The sequence below is a fragment of the Rhyacophila brunnea genome, unplaced genomic scaffold (assembly GCF_057557595.1).
Source record: "Rhyacophila brunnea isolate RB1 unplaced genomic scaffold, BYU_Rbru_1.0 scaffold_4, whole genome shotgun sequence".
Classification (NCBI taxonomy): domain Eukaryota; kingdom Metazoa; phylum Arthropoda; class Insecta; order Trichoptera; family Rhyacophilidae; genus Rhyacophila; species Rhyacophila brunnea.
Window position 1 is genome coordinate 17,168,378 of NW_028233068.1, and position 25,740 is coordinate 17,194,117.

The window sequence follows — 25,740 nt, forward strand, 5'->3', positions numbered from 1 at the left end:
CTTGATTTAATATACAAAAACCCATAGTCAATATTATAACGCAATTAAGTAGGATGCCCGTAAAAGGAAACGCACACTGGCACGAATCCAGCGGTAACAGGTTCAAACCGGTCGGGTGTCGTATTTTTTTCTAAAAAAGAAAAAAAAGATATTTTAGTTAGATGAGATAACTACAAATGGCAGCCCCAATGAATAAACAACAGTTCTTCCTTAATAGGTATACGATCGTGAGTAGGTATGTACAGCAGATGATGAGGATAAAAGGTCGTTTGGCCTTGGTGTCTCATAGTATATATAGGTAGGTACCCATATATTATAATATTACCTATAAAACCTCGCCATTAGTTTCTAGGCAGCGGGATCGGTTGGATGATTTCAGTTTCAGACATTTTATAAAATCTGTTTATCGACTGCATGCATCGAAAATGGTGAAAATAAAAGAAATATTGTTATGTTTTGTCGTGCTGCTGATATCGTCAAACATTGCGCAAGGAGAAGGTAAACAATTTTTTTTATTATTATTGTTTGTCTATGACTATTATAGTTTCCATTGGAAAATGGTTTAGCTTTATAAAAATACGGAAGAGATGATATGAATGTATCTATGCATCGTATTTATGATAACAGTGGTAGGTAATTGATAGGTAGGTAGGTACCTACTGCAAAGAGAGATTCACAACGCATCCTCCTGGACCGTGGTCGAAGTGGTCAAAAGAAAAAAGGCTTAATTTTTCGAACACGTTGACCCGTGAAACCATAATAATATGGCTATTGAATTTTTTTCCATTGTGATGCAGTTAATTTTCATAATGTTCAAAATTATTCTTAATAAATATTAAATGTACCAATTAAACTGCGGTGTTCAATTATACACATCTTTATTTAATTTTTATTACTAGGTAGATGACATAGAAAATCATTTTTTTCTTTTTAATTTAAGTTATGTACCTACTTAGTAAGTAGTAAGTACTACTTACTTACTTAAATGGAAATTGAGATTTTATTTGTTTATTGTTTTATTTATTTATAAACGACGCATGCATATAATATGAAAAAAGATTACCGTTATCATTGTAGCAAAAGGCTAAGGCTCACCATAGTCAGGCCGTGGCACGAAACTGTACACTTTTGTTTTTTTATTTTATTTAAATTTATTGCTCATAGTTTTAATGCAAGAATTAATTGGTAAAACGTTTGTAGAAAATGATAATTGTTACATATTGAAATAATTGATAGTAATTTGAACGAAATATGCAATCAAAAATCTTACTTTATTGTGAAAATTGCATTCGAATATAATCAATAACTAGCACTACCATCGTGATTCGTTATTCAGTGCCATAGCCTGAATATAGTCGGCTTTGCAAAAAGGCTTATCCATCGTCAATTTCAACACCGTTGGGATATCAAAAAGTGGGAAATAAAGCTAAAATCTCAAAACCATATAAAATATAAATCTTTGTGCTACTCATACTTTTCAGTGTCAAAAGTTTTCTGATCCCTGCATTAGATGCTTAATCAGTGGAGACTAAGATTTAGCTTAGTTGGCTAAATAAACTCTTAGACTTAAAGCAATAATAAATTATTTAATTTTAAAAACATGTTTTCTTTACTGTCCCCACAATACCTTTTACCACACCACTTCTAGACTGATCTACACAGGTATCTATATGCGACCCCCGCTTCCATATTTTACATTACATACAGAACTATTAATAAATGTTGGTTGTCGTTTATACCACTATCTATACAGTTTATATATTATAAGCAATTATTATGTAGGTACTCGTAGCTAACATTATAAGAGGATTGAGTATTGATTTGTGTCATTGAAGAAAGAATGTTGCTTTAACCGTGTTTGTCTGAGAAGTCGCATATTATTTTTCCATACTCAAATACTCCGTGATTTAATTAAGTATATAAATAATGTATGAGGTTATTAATTATTTTATAGGTGCCTACCCACAAGTAGTTATCGTGTGCGCGTTCTCCAATGATCATAATATAATAATTAATGGAGCCGTTTGTGCCGACCACATGTCATAGAGCTTGTGATTTCTCAACTTTTATTAATTTCTCGAGATTAGATAATTCTTGAAATCATGAACATTTGTCATTTCAAGAATTCGAGAAATCCTCATTATTAAGAAAATATCTCTTTTTTCATTCTTGGATCTTTCGGTTATTTTTTAACCGTTATTTTTTAAGACATTGATATTTGATATCGAGATTTTTATATTTATTTGTTATAGATACTGTTCCAATTGCATGTTGCAACGACGGAGATCCCCCGTCTCCCCCAATCACTGCAACTACCACAACCACTCCTAAGTCCCCTGGAGCATCACTGTCGGAAGACGGATGTCCACCACTACCAGCAAATGCTCTTAACAATGCCGAAAAGACTGGTCAAAAATCATGGGATTGTAAGACTCTTTTGAAATCATTCATTCAATAATAAAATTAATTGATAAGTTAAACTATTAAGCATTTTTTGATTCTCGATAGCTGATGAATTATGGTGTCCCAAACTTATCTGTAGAATTGATGGATACACCGGTTACATGTAAGCTTTACGTATTACATTTCACCGTAGCACAGTTCGCCGTGAGCTTTTTTATCGGAAAGAGATGACCGTATACTATACACCTACGGTCATCTCTAAAGAAAACACCTAGTGAAAAAAATACGCGTTGTTCATTGAGCATTGCAGACAATAATGTAATAAGACTTTATAGGCATGTTGCCCAAACGATGATCCGGGAATTTATTGTATTTTAAAAATGAGTGCTTGTATGTTTGAGTTGACAGCACTTTGCATCGAATTGGAAATTTCTTAGAATTATATTTAATTATTGTATCTTCAATAAACAATGTTATTTGTTAATTTTGTTCATATACATATCTGTATTAATGACGTATATTCTGTACTATTAACGATGTCCTTCTGAAGCGGAAAAAACCGAGCATAACTATTATTTAATTATGTCGAATAACTGAATAAGTATGTACAACATATTGTGCTTTATTTTGTTTAAAACAGATTAAAAGTAGTCAAGTATCGTCACAATGTTAGGTGCATATTAATTAAAATGATTACTTTACGTAATTTTCCTTGATGTCGTGTAAACTTAGTAATTTTGTAGATAATGCCGTATTGTCAAAATACCTGCTAATGTAATGTTTTATTTGTTTATAAAACATACAATGGCCAATATGCCACGCCGCCCCCCCAGGCTACAGTATTGTCAGCCCCCCTTGTGGGAGCCATGGTTACTTAATGTAGAAATATATATTATTCTCGTTAAATGGGATAAAATATAACATTAATTGTAATGGTTAAGAGTAACACCCAACTAAAATGGTGAGAAGAAGATAAAGTAAGTACACAATTCATAAAGCGGTCTAGTTGGGTGGTGCGCGCTCGCAAATTTTGCAAGCACCGGTGCCGCCGTTGCAAGCCTGCCGTCTAAAATACTACACCTTGGGCAGGTCCATAATTAATAATTTTTAAAGTTTGGTGCAAAGACTCAGTAGTCCAGTCCTATTTCGAAGTTTTCTATATTAAAATTCCCTTAATTTTAATTAAGTAGGTACATATAATAATAATAAACAATTTAACTAGATGGTATGTATTATTAGTAAACCATATGGTCACAGATTGAGTCTACCGTTAAAACTATTTTATAATAATTAATTGGTGTTCAAAATGAATTTAAAGCAGACGGTTGGTTGGAGCGGACAATTTTTTGAGTTGCTCCGCTCCGGGACCTAATACTTGCTCCAACTGCGCTCCAGGGTCTGCTCCGCTCCGGGTTTAATAGTTATTATAATATGTATACAAATGTTAAATTTAAATTTCAAAAAGTAGTTTTGAAACAAGGTTATTATTAGTCCTTTTCGTTATTAATTATATTAAACAAACTGACAGCAAATCGTCTTTCATTATCTGCCTCTTCTGTCAAAAAAGTGAGGTTATTTATCACTCGGCTGTGTTTAAAATAATTCCAGTGTTGCAAAGTGTCAAATATAATATTTTCATTGGATTTTAAGACGAAAATTTAATAATAAAAAAAACATCCGGAGCAATGGAGCACTACAAATTTTCGGTGCTCCGGCTCCGGGTAAAACCCGATTGCTCCGTACTCCTGCTTCGAGCTCCGCTCCAACGCTCTGATTTAAAGTAACATTAATTCATCATCTGCCGAATTTTTAATTGGATTATTTTACTTCTGTAGTAGGTACCTATCTAATATTAAAAAAATGTTTGTGTTTAAAAGCTTGTAGTAACAAAAAACATTTCTATTAATAAGTACTTTCTACCTGCAGACAACCAAAATTCTTAGGTGAAACCTTTATTTAATACCTCTATGGCATGGGTGGCCAACCTTTTCAGCAGCCGGGCCAGATTTTAGAAATGAGATTTCCTACCAGGCCGTACAACAAAATTTCTTTTATTATTTAAAGCAAACAAGAAATATATTGTTTTTTTAAGAAGATATAACAAAAATGAGAATCAAACATATTTATTAGATTAGAGTTAGGCAATACAAATAATAATAATAACAAATAAACAAAATATAATAAATTTTAGTGAGACGTCTGATTTTGTTTGTCAGAACTAAGTGCATCGATGTTATTGCTACACGCGTTTTCCAAATGCTCATCAGTGATTCGTGTTCTCATTTGAGATTTAATATGCTTCATTCGACTAAAAAGCTGTTCACAAGTGTAAGTGTTTCCAAATAGCGAAATCATCGATAGAGCATGTTTGTAAAATGCAGGATATTTCTCCTTGTCCAAATATGTTTTGTAAAACTCTTCCAAACCAACCTGATTGAATTTCTCCTTTAACTGTGCATCACAACACATTTCACAATGTTCCATTTGTAAAATTCCTGGCAATAAATTAACGTCTATTGAGAATGGTGTTGCAAATGCAGCAAAAAGCACACGATGCTTTTTAAAATCTTGAAATCGGTTTTCAAATCCCAGGTTCAAGTCGGATATCAACGAAGCGTATTTATCCGCCGCCATTTGTGTGACGTCTGGCTGCAATAACAATGTAGGAAAGTGAGTGAAGATTTTTGTCCTTAACTGTTGTTCCCAAAGCCCAAGTTTCATTTGGAATGCGGAAATAAGATCATACATGTTATTAATAAGTTGATCTTTCCCTTGTAGACGAGTATTAACAACATTTAGGTGGCTAACTATATCGACCAGACATGCAAATTCGCTAACCCACTCCTTGTCTTCAAATTCTGGGATACTTTTTGACTTGCTTGCGAAGAATGATTGTATTTCTTGCTTCAAATCAAACACTCTTTTCAACATTTTGGCACGGGTCAGCCATCTTACTTCTGCATAAAATGTAACGTCATTATACTCTGAATCCAAAGACTTGAGAAACTCTTGGAACTGACGGTGATTCAACCCCTTCGACTTAATAAAGTTCACTGTTTTGGTGACCACCTTCATGACATGATCCATTTTAAGGGACTTGGAAAATAAAGTCTCCTGATGAATAATGCAATGAAAATTTAGCATCGAAGTATTACCAACTTTGCAGGCCTCATTTTCAATCAATTTTACTAAACCTTCGTGTTTCCCAACCATTACTGGAGCACCATGTGTTGTTACGCCCGATATGTTGTTGAGTTGTAACGAAAAGCGATTCAATGTCGATGTAACAGCTCCTAACAAATCTCGTGAGCAAGTAGTGTCCTTAAGTGAATACAGTGCCGCTAATTCTTCTATTTCGTTAAAATGGACATCAACGCCCCTGATAAAAATCGTCACTTGGGCGGTATCTGTTAGGTCTGTGCTTTCATTCAATGCTAGAGCATAAAATATAAGCTTGGATGCTCGATTTTTCAAATTATCTTCAATATAATATTTTCCATTGTCGTCCACACGCCTAGTAATAGTTTGACGTGACAGGCTTATTTTTGAGAAATCCGTTTTCTTTTCTGGGCACAGAATTTCAACGACACTCTCCAAATATTCCTTAACCATTTTACCATCTGAATATGGCTTCGATTTTTTTGCTAGTATCATGGCTACTGCATAACTAGCTTTTACATAGCATGTTGACTCTTTAGCCGCTCTAGTAAATATCCGATGTTGTGCAGAAAGTTTTCTTTTTAATTCATTTACTCGGTCTTGCCGAAATTGCCCCTCGTACTTATCAAACTTATTTGCATGTTTAGTCTCGTAATGCCGTTTAATGTTATACTCTTTCAAGACAGAAACAGAATTATTGCATCTCAAGCATATTGGCTTTGTTTAAATTCCACGAAAAAATAGTTTATAGTCCATCTGTCGTGAAAACTTTTCACTTCTTCTGTGACTCTTCTCTTCTTTGGTACAACGTCTTTACTACTTGACACCATTGTTATAGTAACTTGTATTCTTATAAATGTGTATTTAAAAGTCGATCGCAAAATCTCACAAGATACATGGCGATAACGCACACAATATACTCGTACCTAACAGTTTTTTTAAAACGGTACATGTTCAAACACGCGCGTTAACATCATTATACTCCCTACTTCAATTATAGTTTGTCAATTTATGGCTACGGCCGTATGTTGTAGCTTAACCACTGGGGAATGCCAAAAGAAATGGCGTATTTCAAAAAAACACTACCTTATTCTTAGGTCAATAATTATTATAAAGCAATCATTATTCGTAAGATGTTTATCACACTTGAATGATCAAAGACATAGCTTTTAATAAGTATCTTTAGAATTATCTTCAAATGTGTTAATCTTGTCCATTTTTTGAATAATAAAATGCCTAATTCTTGTCAAATTTGGGATCACAGAGATTATCAATATATTTTTTATCATAAATATTTCACTATATATAATATAAATTATACTGATGGTTTTATAAATGCGTTTAAAAATTAATAAATGTAAAAAATCGTAACACCACTGCACATTTATGTACTGAAATATGACTATATTCTAAAACATTAGAGCGAGAGGTTTAAAAGAATACTATTTTATGTAATAAAAATACTTTATGCAGTCATCAAATGTTTAAAATAAATATAAAGGATAATAAGGCTTCAAAATTATATGCATACATATATATATATTATCTACAACGCTTAAGGTATATCCAGGATCATGCGTTGAAAATAGAAAGAAAGCTCAATTTTGACCCACGCTGAGCACGTCCGCCCTTAACGTTGCGATAACACGAATATACCATATAAGAAATTGTCACGATAGTTGAATCAATGTACTGAGATACTTTCATCAGATATGGGATACGATACGAACTACGCACGATGGTATGTTCTTTTGGTGGTTTTATGTACACTAAAAGAAAAAAAATGTGTGCATATGCTCCGCGGGCCGCGGGTTGGCTACCCATGCTCTATGATGAAACCAGTATATATATTATACCTAGTCGATAATTTTATCAATAGATGATTCACATATTCTGCTCTCTGCGAAACTAATACAACAATTATTGATCGTAAGATAAGTAATAGTATTACTATGTTTTAGATTGCGTTGACCTAGTCAACATAACCATCGGATGTAAGAACAACAGCCTCTTACTTGGAACTCCTAGAATGCGAGAGAATCTGTGCTCTCAACAGGCTCAAAGTCTTTTGACGGGAAATGTGGCTGTTGGAATAAATGAATTTCCACATATGGTAAGTCGTTTACTATATTCAAATAGATTTCTTGTAGACGGTAAATAATACGAGTAGGTATTATATTGCATATTGTTAATAATTAAAGTAAGGGAGAAAACTTGATAATAGTTCTTTGGATAGACATCGTAGAATGAGTGGGCCAGTCCGGGATGGACCATGGCCGACTCAGACACGTTCATACCGCTTGTTGATTACTTACATCACTCCATCCAGGGCTCGAAATGGACCGGAACGCACCGGAGCAAAGGTCTAACACAATCGTTTTTTTTTAAAATACATATATATATAGAATTAGGTAAGTAACAGTGTTAATATTTTCGTAAAATTATCAAGCGCTCTTGTTCGTAAAAATTTCCATTTCGAGCGCTGACTCCATCACTCGCGAGTCTCTATGTAGGCCTCCAAGCCACCGAAGGCATAAAAAGAATTAAAATAATAAACGGTGGCATGTAATAATGATTCATGCCTTTCAGATCCAGTGATTGCAGTCATATAAGTTAGGATAAGTATATGCTCAGAATATCAGTCCTATACAACATTTCTTTTACCACGGGAAAAACTCGGCAATAAATCGCAGTTCTCATTTCTCAATGGATACGACAAAATATTCATCATAATCACCACCGGCTTGCAATACAAAGAATTTTCCAGGGTTTTTGCAAGGTGGTTTCATAGGCTCTGGCCGAATACAAATTAGAAATGCCTGATGCAGATAATCAATGGTTCTCAATAAAGCATCTTTCTCAGCCGGCACAATTTTCATTTGACTAGCATCAAGTGGAGTAGTTTACGTGCCAAAGTCCTTAAAGAAATGTCGATAGTGAATGCGAGGTATCCATAAAGGCATTTTAGGGAAAAAAAAGCCACTGAAGACGTGGTACAGTACCCCGCCAAGCGGGAGTATCGGGGAGAGCGAAATAGCGGGGCGACATGGTTCAGGGTGTGGCAAAAGTCTATTACATAAAATGAATCTCACGATGAAAAAAGTTACTGCCAAGTTTGTAAGTCTCAAAACCATATTATGGAGTTATGGCCATATTAAAGTTTAACATATTCGATAAAATCAACCTTAGCATAAACCTAATTGAATTTAGGTTTTTTTGATAAATTGGATTACTTATATTCTAATTTCAGTATGCTAAATAGTCCACATTATCTAACTAAGAGTTATAGACAAGATGTTATTTATTAAGAAACGGCCATACTTACCAATCTTTGGCATACTTACAAGATGTTACATATTTTGATAATTTACTGTGCCTTCCTATTGGAATCAAGTATGAAAATCATCAAATGTCATATCGCTATGGTCCCGCTGTCAGTGTATTTATTTGAGTAAAAGTTAGATCACCCATGTTATAATGATTTAATTTATCCATATGGCATTTATTACACAAACACTCTTTGTGAATATAGTTACAAACTTTTAGCAGAATATTTTTTGAATCAGAATGTTATATTTTGATACTGAATTTCATATAATACCGTACAGATATTCGTTAAAGGTTCAACAATTATTGAACCTAAAAATATTATTCATAATTGTCGACTTACAAACTTTTGCCTGACCACATATTGCAAAAATCAGCTGTTACAAACTTTCATCAATAATATAATTACTTGAAAAAGCACATTCCCGTGGTCTGATCACGTCCAATATGATAATTCAGGTTGTTGTTAGGTAAAAATATTTAACATTTTTTATTTGGGGGGGGGGGGGGGGGTTGGGCTGGTGCCACCCTCGGTGCGTCGTTGTCCACAATTGATTTTCCGTATAGTTCCCTTCGTCGGAGCTCGATCAATCAAATGTATCGTGTGGCCGGTCTAACTTAGCCATTGAGATTGGGTTGACGATGACTGGTTAATCAAAAGCTTTAGTACTTAATTAATATTACCAATCTTTTCTTATACAGGCGCTATTGGGATACGGAGATACAGCTGATAAAGCGGACTGGCTATGTAGTGGCACGCTTATAAACCAACGATGGGTGATAACTGCAGCGCACTGCGCTTACTATCGAGCCGCCGGGTAATAAATAAATAAATAAATAACAATTTGATTTAAATAATATTATCAATACACATATTATATTATATCAAATGCGATCGTTTCTTTTTAAATTATGGATAACTTAATTACAAAATACATTGGAAGAAGAGTCCAAAGCTGTTAAATTATTTGACTGCTGAAAGGTAAGTGATACAGTTAGTTCATGTACGCTTCTGAGTTAGAGAATATGTGCACCAGATAGTGCCTCCAACAATCGTTATCGCTCTTCAGTTTTATGCTTCAATTACATTGAGCTTCTTTACGAGCTGTTTGTTGGCGAATTTTTAATCTGCCTGTAAAGTCGCCCAGTGTAATCATCGAACAAGCTAACATTTCGATGATTACACTGGGCGACTTTGCAGGCAGATTATAAATTCGCCAACAAACAGCTCGTAAAGAAGCTCAATGTAATTGACGTTTTAGTGCATCTTTCCAGGTCATGCCGGCATCCGACTCCGCCATATACACCATGCGGATAGTACGATTTAGATAAGCGCTCGATATTGTATTATTTTCCCTTCCTTTATCTGCCGCATAACACTGAATGGTTTGTCTACCCCCTCGGGATGTTGCTGCTTTATACTTATACACAATGTATTATTAACGATCGTTTAATTAGTTAAAATAGTAGATAATATCACATAATATCCACACTCCACAGACATTTAAGATGTCAGAAGTCGAATTCTGGAATACTTAACCCAAATCCTATGGAATTAAAATTCATTAATCAGAATTTATATTATGTTAAAACGCCTAAAGTATACGTACCTTATAACAAAACAACACAAAATCATATTATTGTTTGTAGAAATAAGTGTGTACGACATGTCAAGTCTTATTAATCTTTATTTAAAAATATAAATTAATGAAATGATTTTATAATAATTTCTGAACGGTAGCGCCATTTTTATATTATTACATGAGACGGAGCGGTAGTCGTGAGAATTTCACGAACCGGAGCTGCGCTCTGGTAAGTTACGATCCATTTCGGGCGCTGATTTAGTTGCCTTTCAGGACCAAGAACCATTATTTTGAAAGTGTCACACATTCAATTTTATATCACAATCAATCAATTTTATTCCACATTTCATTACGTTTTTTCTCTTGCGGTCTTTTGAACTAACACATCAAAAAAATGTCTTCAATGATTTTTTCACATCATCAACATCAGCACATCATATTTTGATTTCAAATTAATGTATTCGGAATTGACTGTTTTTAATAATTTCTAATACGATATTATTCATGGTGTAGATAGACATAAGTAGGGATTCCAATCCCGGGATCCCGAACTATTTTCGATACCTATGAATCCCCGGATTGGTAAACATAATCCCGAAACTTTCGGGATTAATTTTTTTTATCAATTTTTATGGAAAACAAAATAAAAACGAAAATATAACAGAAAAAATACATTTAATAACATATACCTTATACATATACCATATATACGATTTATTACCTATGTGTTGCCATTTCATTTTATTTTTTGACATAAAATAATAAAAATGAGAATGATTGGAAAAAACAATGCTTCACATTTTTAACAAAGTGATTCTGCCATGATCTCATACGTTTTACGACAGTTTCATATTTGGCTGATTAATTAGATTTATGAAGCGGAAAGGCCATAAACCATGATTTATTTTACTATTTTTAATCTCGCTAACCCATTCATTAAGTCTTTAGAAACAGCAATCTAATACTAAACACAATTTTGATTCTACGAAATTTTATAAATGAAAATCGTTTAGATTTGTAAACATTTCTACCAGAAAATTTTATTCTGGAGACCCATTGGTCACAGGGGGGGATCACCGGATAATAAATAACCATTTTTCGCTGTCTTACGCAATCGTAACAACAACAGAAAAAAACTAACACTTCATGCTTTGGAATTGGGCTAGATTATTTTTTACCGATTTTATCAACGTTTTTTGTAAATATAAATTTTTTATTTTAACTATCAAAAAAATGCCAATCCCGGGATCGTCAAATTGTAATCCCGAAATCCCGGGATCGAAAATTTGGTTCGGGATTGGATTCCCTAGACATAAGTCTTATCGAACAAACAAACTATATACTCTAAGTGGTGTAAAAAATAATGTTATGGTAATTCAACTGGAATTTAATATAAAACATGTTTCCCAAGCTGTTTATACGCCTGAAGGAAATTAGCGCTGCAGGCGGTTTTTTTGCGATTAGAGCAAATTTATGATGTGCGTTTATGTCACTTATCTGGTCAATTCCCCAGGCTAGAGCCCTGTCAGCCCCCCCTTTGTGGGGGCCATGGTGATTTCCAAAGTTCAGTCCAATTTTCATCTGGCAAATCGTCTCGATTCCATTTTCTTCGTGTTAGAGTATGGCCGAATGTCTTCCACTGAGTAACCACCGATCGACGTATTTTGAACGATCGAAAGGTGCAAAAGTGGTCCGACGAGTTTGATGAACAAAAGTCCCGAAACTGTTTTGGTCTTCAACGAAGCTCTTATTGGGGTAATAATCAGATTCATATGCAAAAATTCGCGTTCACATTCACTTGAATAAATGGTAATAGAATTCAATGCATATATCAAGCGCGATAGTTTTTCAGATATGTCTTTTTATATGAGATGATTCAGGAAATTTAACTTGTACCAGCGCTCGAAATGGAAAACTTTACGAACCGGAGCGGTCGACAGTTTTCTGAAGATATTCACATATTTATCAAATTTTATGTGTTTTTTTATAAAAATAAGTGTATTAGATTTTCTGTTATTTGGCTTATCTAGCTCATTCGGTGAAATTATTTTTTCCACGAGACGGAGCGATAATTTTACCAATTTCACGAACAGGAACGGCGCTCCGGTGCGCTCCGGTCCATTTCGAGCCCTGACTTGTACTACGTAAGTGCGAACATTGTTTCGTCTAATTGGTTTGAAACGTTAAAATACCATGAAAAAAGGTGCCGGAATGCCGTTCCACCGCGTTACATTACAAAAAAACCCTGATAATAATTAATTGATACTTCAATCAATTCATATCTTTAATGTATCTCGTGTGAAAAGCGAAATATACTGAATATTTAATTTCCCCAAATCCGTGGTTTTAATGTTTCCCTCCCACATAAACGCATACATATTATTATCACTTACGTAAATTACAACGACAGGGCAAATGTATATAATGCTGCCATGTTTATCTCCATTTCAGAGCTGATGTCAAATTTGTGCGTCTTGGATCTCCAGAAATAACAGCTCCACTCGACGACAGAATGCTTTTCGGTATCTCGCAAATTGTGAAACATCCAGATCGATTAAGTCCACAGTTGTACAATGATATCGCTTTATTGAAGCTTAACAGAGAGTAAGTTACAATACGTGCATAATATTATTTAAGCCTAAAGTTTTAACGCATGCATTTCTTGAGTAAACGCCATTTTTGTAGATTGTCTGATACTTTCACTTAGATTTATAAAAAATTGCAAGATTTTCTGATTGAATCGCACATATTTTAAAAGAAATTTCAATTTAAAAAGTTATCGAATCTTTAAGTCGCAATACTATTCATCTCCATAATTTTACAGACGTTCATTTTCATATGCCAAAAGATACTGCACTCTTTAATATTAGTATTCCACTTTTTAGTACGTACCTACTTCCACAAAAAAAAAAACTCAAGTATCTCAAGAGGACATTAAACATACAATGATTTTTTGAAGGCAATATTTAAAACATAGAATATAAAATATTGTATCTAATCTGATGTCAGTAATACGTCTTAGTACCTACTACACTAATAATAAAATAATCCAGCTTGGCGTCCTAGTCACATAGTGATGGATTTTAATTTGATTCAATTATGAAATAAATCTAATTAATAATAATTTGAAGGTGCCTGATTAGTTTTTGTGGTTGGCATTTCTTCTTATTGTGCCATCCCCTAGCGGAGGTCGGCCACCATCAAGGCGATCTTATATTTGTCGTCTGCTACCCGGAACAGTTCGGTGGAGCTGCACTCGTACCAACCACGGAGGTTCTTAAGCCACGAAATCCGGCGCCGTCCTCTGCTACGCTTCCCACTGATCTTTCCTTGAATGACGAGTTGGGGAATGCTGTATTTTTGTGCTCTCATAATGTGGCCGAGGTATTGTAGTTTCCTGGTTTTGATAGTACGTAGAACTTTTCTGTCCTTCCCCATTCGATTGAGAACTTCAACATTTGTCACCCGGTCAGTCCAAGGAATTTTGAGGATGCGTCTATACAGCCACATCTCGAAAGCTTCAAGTCTCCGTGACATCTCTTGGTTTAGCGTCCATACTTTCATACCATAGAAAAGAATTGAGAGCACATAACAACGTACCATACGCAGTCTCAGACCTAGGTTAGGATCTCGATTGCTAAGGAGGCGTCTCATTTTTAGAAAGGCGCTCCTTGCGATCTCAATCCTAGTTTTTATTTCCTGAGACTGGTCCCATTTCTCATTGACCCATGTACCTAAATATTTATAATGGCTCACACGTTCGATTGTTGGTTGACGGTTGGCATTTAAGATTGCTTTTATTTTGAGACGGACTTTCATTCTAATATCAATAATTTGTAACTTTTGTAAGGATAGTTTTATTTTTCGTCATTTTAAATAGTAAAAAAATGTTAATAAGTTTTATTTTTCAGTGAAGCCCATTACATTGTTCCATTCTATATGTGCTCATATATGATTGGCTTAGGAGCGAAAATGGTAGGCATTTATTTGAAACATGCTCAATTTACTACCTATTTCACCAATTACCGTAATGAGGAAATAAAAATGTTTTTTTATTAGGTACTATTACCTACGTGCAAAAACAGGGAAAATAGAATTATTATCAGACGAGTCGAGTTTAATCGACTTTATAATAACGACATAACCTCGGAGAGTCTGTCTGCAAACAATCGATATTTTCCTACCCATAAAACTTTCCACGATCTTATTCTAAAAACGTTTTTATTTGGTTAAAAGCATTCATTTCACATGGGATAATAAAGTATTGTGATGATGACATACCTATCGAAAAATATGCATGTTATAATGTAGTTACTTACATTCTAAAACAGTGGTGCACAACTTATTTGAAGAAACTGACAACTTATCCTTTTTCTAATTTTTCACGGGCCGCAGTCGGTAAAATAATGATATCTTATACTAGACAAGACATACATTTTATTATTTTAAATTTAATAGTTATCAGCTATTCCAATCATTCTCCACTCTTCATTACGTACATACTATGTATTTGCACGATATAACGTAATGTACGAAAACATCTTCTTGGCTACGCGTCCAGGCGCTGTTGTTTACTAAGAGGAGCTTGTTAGTTTATAATGGAGATGCGGTTAAAAATGGACGGAGCATGTTAGTTCACAGTATCAACACGTAGCCAAGAAGATGTTTTCGTACTATAGTTAGTATCAACAGCATAAAAAAATAAGTTGTTCACATATCAAACATAGAATTTATTTATTTATTTCGCAGTGCAACATTTGGACCAGCTGTCATTCCTGCATGTCTACATGTAGGGCCACCCGCTAATTTCCATAAAGCACTTGTCACTGGATGGGGAGTTACTACAAGGGGAATGCAGAATAATGTTCTCCAAAAGGTACTTTTAAGTGTTATGGTTGTTCATTACCTATATATTTTTATGATGATATTTTTACTAGAATAAGTATTTGGTGAATGCCTGTTAACCCGCTACGCCTTGCAGCTGGCTTGGCGTCTTAAGGGGGTAGGCTTCTACCTACCAGAGGCACCTAGCGGAAAAATACGAAGCTTGCAATTTGAGACATTTTTTTGATAATTTACAATTTCAACTGTATTAATTAATAAATAATATGTATCTGAAAAAAATAAAAAGGAAAATATTTTATATTTTTAGTCAAAGATATACTTACAATTAAAAAAAATGCGAGTTTCTGGCATATTTATGTACAGAGTTACGTTTTATGGTCATATTTATTATTAAAATTTAGTTTATTAAGTTTTCAATTTTTCCTCGCACTTACAAATTTTTGACTAATTCATAGTTTTAATATGTTTTATATTTATTTAAAAAACATCGATTTTTATAAAAATATAAATGTGTATAACTTGAAATCCTTTTTACTTATATGAAATCTTATTTAAGTATGGTCCCAATATTTAAGCTCGATTAGACATAAATAAAAAGGATTTCAAGTTATAGGTAGTGATAAGTATGGGTTTACGGAGGGTGTTGATTTACACTTTTCCACTTATTAAAAACATCGATTCAGGGACATTAAGTATATTTCGCTAGAAAATAAACAATTAATTATTAATAACATTTGTAAAGGCGCGCTGTGGCACGAAAAAGGTAGCGAATCGTATTTGGAGGCGACGTAAGGGCTGAAGGGTAGGTAGCCGACTGGCCGTACCTACCCTCGATCCTTCGTTTGCCTAGAAACAGATAACGGTAACGTACTTTTTGTTTGTTTCGCTGTGCATCATCGACCATCGTTTAGCCTTGACTCATTTACAGTTACAATAATATTATCATTATATTCTCAACTCTGTCGATTGGAGGATTGTTGATGGGGGATTTAGGCATTATGATATTTGGTAACAAGCCCCCCCATTTCCTTTTGCCTTTAATCCACCATCAAGAATCAGACAGAGTTGGGGGTAAAAACACACACAAACAAACTTATTGACTATTCATGGGATCTAACTGTTATAACTGATTTGGGTCACTGATAGTTCTCAGCGTGATTGGCTGCTTCAGCCATGGGAGTGCCGAGGCTGCCAAGTTTCGTCGTGCGATGAGTTACCTCGGCCGGTGCCGGTAGCACTGCGGTTGGAGCTGTTAGCTAATGAAGGTGTAGATATCTCGACAGATTCTGCCTGCTGCTGGACTGGATTCCACGGCTGATGTTCGTCGCCCTGGATTTTTGGGGTATCTTTTTCGTCTGCGGAGTTGGGTCGGCGGTACTGTATAGAGTCGTTCTGGCGGTAGAAGAATCGGGTGTTTCGGTTTTTTGTAGGAGACGCTGGTTCGTCTTCGGCGGTTTGCGCAATCTTGTGCCCCTTGGCTCTGGTTTCATATTTGTGGTGAAGATTGTAATGATTTGCTTGTGAAGCTTGCATTGGCCTGGTGTACGAAGTCGGGTACAAGTCGGTTGTATTTATTTTTGTTCTGGTGCTTGGGGGTACCTTCATCATCTCGACGTTTGCTGTGGTATGTGCCAGCTCGCGAGCGGGTATCTTTCCGTTGTCGGAGGTTCGTCGTATGTCGACGGGTTCTTTGGGGAGCGGTGATTTCGGTTCGTCGTAAAGTTCATAAGGACGGCGTCTCCAGTTATCAGCGTCTACAGAATGGCGGCCAGAAGGTATAGCGTATTGATTTGTTTCCATGAACCGGTCCTGATTACAACACGATATATTATTTCGGCTCCATCTTCTACAATAATTTCGTTCACCGGTTATTGTGTAGCGTTGAATTCCGCAGCACTGGTTCACTTTACCCGTAGTGGTATTTTTATTAGTTCTGCAGCACTTGGCGTTTGGGGATTCGTACCTGGACTGCCAGTGGTGTCCCTTTTTATAATTTCGGTAGGTTGGATAAAAGTCGTATTTTGTTGGTAGTAATTGTGAAGGATATTTGTTAGCTTCCTGGTCGGAGTCTTCGTCTGGAATCCATTGTTCTAGATTACGTGCCACTTCAATGAGTTCTTGCAGTGTCTTCCATGGTTTTCGGTCGACCCGCGTTCTATCTCGTTCACATAACAGGTTATAGAAGCGTTTTGATAATTCTTCCGGCTCAATTTGCTGCATAATCACGAGAGCTACGTCTCTTTTCTCGATTAGGAATGGGAATGCTTCTTGAGATGGTCTCTGCCGGATCGATTTAAGCTCGTATTCCAATCGGTCGATCCGCTGCTGTGAGCGAAATTCTCGTACGAGTTCCCATCGGAAAATCTCCCATGAAGACGGTCGGGATGGAAGAGCTTCCCACCAGGTTAGAGCATGGTTTCGGAGACCAGATGCAGCTAACCTTGACCTGTGGTAGTCGTGGGTTTTGGCGGATGTAAAATATTGTTCGCACTGTTCGATAAATACTCGGACGTCACTGAATGCCCTACCGTCAAATTCTATATCGAAGACGGGCGAGAAACAACACATTGTTAATTCGTATTATTTTTTTCACATCAACACAGATTATAGTTCGGTTAACTTTGCGGGCGCCATCAAATTTATTAAAATTTGAAAAATCTCGTTGTGGGTTTTTTCAGGGCCGTGGTTTCTGAAGTCGCATTGACTTCGTTGGCCTCACGCACTGAGCGACACTTGATAAGTATGGGTTTACGGAGGGTGTTGATTTACACTTTTCCACTTATTAAAAACATCGATTCAGGGACATTAAGTATATTTCGCTAGACAATAAACAATTAATTGTTAATAACATTTGTAAAGGCGCGCAGTGGCACGAAAAAGGTAGCGAATCGTATTTGGAGGCGACCTAAGGGCTGAAGGGTAGGTAGCCGACTGACCGTACCTACCCTCGATCCTTCGTTTGCCTAGAAACAGATAACGGTAACGTACTATTTGTTTGTTTCGCTGTGCATCATCGACCATCGTTTAGCCTTGACTCATTTACAGTTACAATAATATTATCATTATATTCTCAACTCTGTCGATTGGAGGATTGTTGATGGGGGATTTAGGCATTATGATATTTGGTAACAGTAGGTACACATTTATATTTTTATAAAAATCGATGTTTTTTTTTTGTTTTTTTTTTTAAATAAATATAAAAAAATAATAAAACCATGAATTAGTGAAAAATATCTATTGTATAAAATTGAAAACTTTCAAAATTAGTCAAAAATCTGTACGAGGAAAAATTGAAAACTTAATAAACAAGACGATATTTTTAACAATTTGGAAATGTCTCTAAACCAAGGCCTGAACAAAAACGATGCATAAGTGCGAGTGAGAAAATATTCGGCACCCTTATAATCTCTGCGACACGCGCTAGAGTAAGATAACAGGTTTACAGATGTGGGAGATGGTTTGCTACGGTGTAGCCGCCAAATCTTACCTTATTGCTTAACTAAGCGTCGATAACCGTGTTGCTAAAATTGCTATTTTTTGTGTTAAACATAAAGTCAGTGATAAATATTTTAGTTAATTAAGTAGAAAATATGGTTCTGTAAATGTGGTAGCCGTACTGATAAGCAAGAAGATGGTATTACGTTTCATAGGTAAGTTGATACATGTTTGTGATAATTTATTTGTATATTATAATATCAAGTAACCGTGTTTCTTTAAAATAACTTAAATTATGGATATTTTTACCCAATGGTTGCATTTTGACCGCTTAAATATAGGTACTATATAACGAAAAAAATAGAAAAATACATTTTAATTCTGAGCGTCTAGTGCGAGCACTTTGGGCGAGCACTAGCGAAATGGTCTATGGTCTCGAACATTTGTATACGAATGCGTTCGCTCGCCCACAAACCAAACGCACGGCACGCAGCTTCATTTAGCAATGCAATGGGTGGCGTCTAGATGTATCTATAGTCTTAGCTCTAAACAGTTAAAGCGGGATACAGAACCATCTGGATTAACTTGACAATAAACACCACCCAGAGTTGCTAATTTAACTCGACTTAGTTAAACCTGTCTTGGCTGTATTTTAAATGGTTTCGTTCTGGGCTATTGCCCTTTTCCATAGATTTACTATCTGCTATAATATGACGAATTATTATGTTTGAATACCGTAGGCGCCGCAATCTAAGGGCGCAGTCACAAGGGATAAAACAAATCTACTTGGTGATTCTAATAGGATGCAATAATTGGAATCAAATAAGACTAGGTCGACTGCAATGCCGTGTGTCTGCAGCCTAAGATGGCGATAATGGCCTCTTAAAGATAGGCGCGTTCTTAGAGACTTAAGCGCCTAAGTATCGTTCGGCTTTGCGCTCTTAGTTGACTACACGTTTTTATTTGAAAAAGAAGAGTGATGATCGACCAGTAATGTGAATTTATTAATCGAAAAAACATTTATGATATAATTTGGATGTGTTTTATGAAACGATCCATTCCTTCCTGGATTTGCTGCCTTTCGAATAAACCACCCATATACGGAGCCACGAAGGTCTTCTTATCACCATGGGACGTAGCTAGCGAAAGGAAGAAAGATGACTGAAAATTTACGAAAAAGTATAAGAAGATAATATATTAATAATATTAGTAAAGAGGAAAGAGACGAGTCGAATAACGCCGCTGAATTAGTAACTTTTAAACTGTGACATAGAAATTCACGTAATATGTTACCGTACGGTTGTGCTAGGTATAATACTGAAGTTAAAGTTGTCCAAAACTGAATTTTCTTTTGTCTTTCTTAAAAAGTAATAGTTTTAGATTTATTTCCGCTTTTATTTCACAGAGATAATTTTATTCTTTATGGTTGTTGATAAAGAGAAGGTGATACAATATAATATTATAACAAAGAAGTTGAAGGAAGTTTTCTTTTATGGAATCTAAATATATGTAAAACAAAAAGTTTACAAAGGTCTAGGGATTAAATTAATTAATAGCAGTTAATTATTTATTTGATAGTTGTAAGTTCACACTTCTGTGCTCTGGTGTTTAGTTGCCAGGACATCAAAACAAAAAAGCAAGCGCAAAACAAGTTTCATTTATACAATCAATGATTGTATGATGACCTTCTTATAAACATGCAGTGGTATGTAGTGATTACTGATTATCATAATGCATACAATACATACATTACAAGGCGCACTGATGAGGCTGGCATTCATTCTGTCCATTACTTCAGTGCGGGTCATGCCCCTCGCAACCTAAAGCGGGCCCCTAGGTCAGGATGTTTGCAGGGCCCACCTACATATCGCTAAGGTTAAGAGCAGTGTTATTTTTTACAGTAGTTTTCCGCAGATGGTATTCCGCCGAACCCCAGGGTTCCGCGAGGTAAAATTAAGGATATTCCGTGTATTATTTAGAGATTTTTAAATAAATGTTGTCGGCACTCTGTATCGGTGTCATGAAGCACTGATCGCGACCCTCTTTTGTGGAAATCAAGTATAATGTACGATCCTTCGCCATATCGGATAAAACAAATAGTCAATTTAATTAGTCAGGAAACACTAAAAAAAATCTACACGTGAATTATTGTCATTTAATTATATCAACCATAGTATCACATCGAATTAAATATTTTAAAATGTTAATACTGCTCAAGTGAAATTGCGCCGCGTGCGACTTTTTAATTTTAGAGAAAGTTTATTTCACTTAACTGATCGACCTACCACGCCGGGCACCCAGGTTAGAGCCCTGTCAGTCCCCATAAAAAAAATTACCTACTGCACTCACCGTAATAATGTCTTTTTGATCAGGTGGTATTGGAAGAATTCTCCCACGCTGAATGCTCTGCTGCTTATACACCCACAGGACGAATGCCACAAGGAGTTGACAACAAAACACAAATCTGTTATGGAAGCAGAACGGAAATGAAAGCCACTTGTCAGGTAATAATAAAGTAATAGCGCCTGTACACGTGCATGGATTTACTGGCGGTTTTAGTGCGTATTTTAAACTATCGTGACAATAACTGTTTACACGTAAAAGTGCTGACTGTCTCTCCAATTCATACTTTAAGAGTGATCGATACGCGATGTTGTCGTTTTATGGTACTATTTGACAGGTAGTGAAAATCAGTCAACCTGAAAATTCGTTCGTAGTTCGTTTTTTGCCGGCAGGTTCGGCACTATCGTTCTACTGCGCAGGCACAGATCGAAAAAAGCATGAAAATTCAGAAGCTTCCAAACTTTTTTGATGCATGCAATCTTGCCAACTGCAGGATACTACATGTTTACCCATACATTTTCTTACTGGTAAATCCATGCACGTGTAAACGGGATATAATAATTGTGGTTGTGTGATTGATTAACTAATACAGTAAATATTATATTATAGGCACTCAAAATAACTGTTCAACATACTTTATTTAAAAAATGCAGAAGCAAGTTTATGATTGTTTATTTATGTTCTTAGTTGATAGCCCTGGGGTTTACGTAATTAAATAGTAGTCTGTATTCTGTAATGATGACATTGTATGACTGAATTTTAACTTCTAGGGTGACGGCGGTAGTCCAATTCAAATATATAACAAGAATGTCTACTGCACATACACACTCGTCGGAGTTTTCACTGCAGGTAGAGGTTGCAGATTTGCAGGTATTCCAGACATTTTTTCGAGGGTTGCCGCCTACGTCCCTTGGATTGAAAGTGTTGCTTGGCCATAGACACCTAAATTATAATATTATAAATGTAGAATTTAACCAAAACAAAACAACAATATAGTTCGAGAATTCTTGACATGAGAATGATAATATCTCGATCATAACCTCTATTCACCGCCATGATAATACATATTAAGTAAGAATTGTAAACCCATTCATTATCCGGGATAACTGTTTTACCTAAACATGACAGGTTAGTTTTTATAAATAAATTTAAACGTGCGTTTGTCACGCGAAGGTTTGAGGAAAAACCAATAGGCGCCTTGCAACTCTAATTTTTAAAGTTTTTTATTAGCTACTTGCTGGCAGGACATTATTTTATATGCCACTCTCTGCATTACCACTCTCTAGTTCAGTGTTCCGCAACCCTTTCTCACCCACGGCACACCTAAGGTCTTCCCAGAATTCCGCAGTCCACAACAAGTAAAAATATACTTATATAAAAAAGTTTATAACCAAAATTACATTAATAATTTATGTTTTTTTATTTGATAAATAATTAAATATACATAACATACGAGTAAGAACTAAATGCATGTACTTATTTGTATTATCAATATGTAAATGTATTTGCTTATTTAATCAATGTAAAATAATTATTATACAAAATAACTAATTAATGCGATACCTGAGCTTGTTTCAATGAACACAAGTTTTATTTGGAAGAGCAATCCGAAGTTTTTGTTTTTTTTTCTTTTCTTTTCAAGACTACTTATCATTTGTAATTAGAACTAGAGTTGAAAAGCTTTGCTCACATATATATTGTGTTGTAGAAAATGGGAGAACTGCGATAACCTTGTCGGAAATCTGAGGATATTCTTTATTAACCGAAATCCAGAAAACATCCAATTTTACATCCGCGAAGTTCAGTTTTAGCGTCTCGTCGTTCCTTAATTCAACAAATTCCTCTAGAATTTGTAGGGAAAGCGCTTCTATAATAAAAAGATTTCGAATCCAGTCGTATTGTTCCGTATTGATTGTATGAAAGTAACGATAAAATTTATTTTGGAGCAAAGTTAAAGGTTTTCGAGCTAAATCCAAAATTAATTGCTTGTTTTCAATCGTGGTCTGATAGGTCCTTTGGTACATTTTGTAGAGATCCTTGTCGTAACTCCTGTCAAAATTCGAGTTTATTTTGAATCCTAATTTATTGGAGCATGTCAATATATTTTCTTTCTGAACTTGCATTTTTTATTAAGTTCTTTCAGGTGCCCAAATATATTAGCCATGTTCGTAAATTTTGCCATTGAGTAAGTATTGTATAATATTACACACTATGATTTGCGTTTTTGTGGAACCAATGCACCGCGGCACACCTCGCATCGTCTCGCTGCACACCGGTTGCGGTACACTGCTTTAGTAGTTAAATAGTGAAATGTAGCTCTGTTATTTGAAGTTTTTTATAAGATAGGAGGGGTATGAAGCCACCCCACTAACCAAATTTCTGTAATTAAATATTTGTGTTGTAATGTTAGTTTTGAAATAAATTAATTCCACCATCGGGACCATAGACTAATATACTTTTATCGGGACCATCTACCGTATATTAGTAAATTATGTGTTAAAATTATTATATTACCCGATTCCTTGTGAGAAAATCCCAAAAAGTTGTCACTATTAATACCACCCCGAGTTTACAATAGGGGAAAGTTCTCTCCATTACCGTTGTTCTGCGTCGAATAACTTTGCTGGTAGAGATGAACTGGTAGGTATGATTAATAAACACGAGTCTTTAAATGTATTTTTATATTTCGCCATTAACAAGAAATTTTATTTTTAGTCGCAGATAGGTAACAGTAATGGAAAAAATACAATAATATGGAATAATTAAATAGACGAATTGTGTCATTAAAGAACTTTTCCATGACAATTGTATCCCAGCAATGTAAAAAGTGTGTTCATATTTTTTCTACTTCCTTTGGAGATATGATGGCAATAAATTATAACTGGAAAATAATGTTTTGAATATTACATATACAATAGCTTATATTTTAACATTGTAAGGCAACAGTGTCTATGAAGTCGAACTAACAATGAAGCACGATCTCGCAAGAGTCTCGATCCACACCGGAAATCCTAACCGTCCTCGTCCATTGAATGAAAAGTAAGTAAGATAAAGAAGAAGTAGTCTTGATAATGGTGTTTCCACCGAAATAGCTATCGTCTTAAAAACGACATGTATAATTTAACATAATTGATATTATCATTTTCGAAAAAGATAATATTTTTGGCCTATAGCGTCGTGGGTCCCAGGTTCAAATCCTGGGTTTGGCAAGTACACATATTGTTTTTCAATTAGTGTCTGTTAGGGTATGGACCTAATAGGTTGAGCAATTGGCTGCTATCCATTTCTCGTAAAAAACAAAATCTGTTAATACAAACCTCTACTCTAAGGAGGCCCATATGATCCTATGAGGATCGGACATGGTCGAAAGAAAAAGTAGAAGAAATAATGTATTATTTACGATCATTTAATTAGTTAAATTAGTAATATCATACATTATTCACGTTGAAGATGTCGGATGGTGAATCCTGCCATACTAAACCCAAATCCTATGGAATGGTACAAAAACACGCATTCATTAGAATTTATGCCATACATTAGTTATAGCAACTAAAACACAAAATCTTATCATTGTTTCTGGAAATGGGGTGTACGACATATTAGATTGTTCTTTATTAAATTTTATGAAAAAATATAAATTATTTTTTTTAAATAATTTCTGAATATCGTGGATTTCACGAACCGGAGCTCCGCTCTAGAGTGTTCCGGTTCATTTTGAGGGGTGGTATAGATTATACCTAGTATTTTATTAATTTAAATATTATGTTGTACAGCCTTCCAAATTACACATGTCACCGATGTCTCAAAATAATCAACATGATTCATTATGGACCTTGCCTCACACATAGCTTTTAGCCCAGCGATACTCAACCTGCGGCCCTTTAAGCTTTTATGTGCGGCCCGAAACACATTTATTAACAGGAATTTCGTATATCTTGAGATTCGTTTCGACTTTGACGCACAGCTGATAGTGACACCCGAAGAGGATTGTCATTATGGTCCACATCAGATCTGGTATAAGAGTGTTACTATTGCACACGATTAATGTAAAAAACACGCATAATTTTTAAAATCTCAAAAATATTTTGTAAAAAAGGAAGGGTTTCATGAGTTTTTTCGTCACACCAGTAGTGATGCGGCCCGCGTTACTTTACAAATAGGTATATGTATTTGGCCCGAAGAAAAAAAAAGTTGAGTATCATTGTTTTAGCCCATCTCTGGGGGGTAGGTGATGCAGAAAGAAAATACATTTATTGTCAGTACAATTTTAAACAAAATTTTCCCCTAAACTAAACAGTTAGGTATCTACCTACAGAGGAAAATGTAATCCTATAACTCCATTCTCGTTTTTCTGAGAAAGCTCAATCTTTTCAAAATTAGCATTGGACGGATGACTATTGACATCGATGTGCAGAATGATGTTATTTTTCTGATTTGCCCATGCTAAGAATTATACTACAAGTTCGATTCAGTGATATGATTTATATATTTATTCTACATGTGGCAAAAAATCATAATATTACCTACATTAAAAAGGGGGCCATAAGTTAAAACATGTTAATGTATAATGTAGAATATCAAGTTATATTATATTAAGCTACGTTATAGTAATGTTATTTTGCTTTAAGTACGTTTGCAAGCAATA

General features: G+C 35.1%; 1 protein-coding gene across 1 annotated transcript; it reads left to right on the plus strand.

The window, feature by feature from the left end:
- Nucleotides 1–369: 369 nt before the first annotated feature.
- Nucleotides 370–22,162, plus strand: LOC147067009 (serine protease 1-like). The gene is made up of 8 exons (XM_085954815.1): nucleotides 370–498; nucleotides 2,253–2,426; nucleotides 7,524–7,675; nucleotides 9,592–9,707; nucleotides 12,924–13,076; nucleotides 15,222–15,348; nucleotides 21,125–21,256; nucleotides 21,866–22,162. Exons 1-8 carry the CDS (start codon nucleotides 426–428, stop codon nucleotides 22,031–22,033), a joined length of 1,095 nt encoding a protein of 364 aa, XP_085810941.1. The 5' UTR covers nucleotides 370–425; the 3' UTR covers nucleotides 22,034–22,162.
- The last annotated feature ends 3,578 nt before the right edge of the window (nucleotides 22,163–25,740 follow it).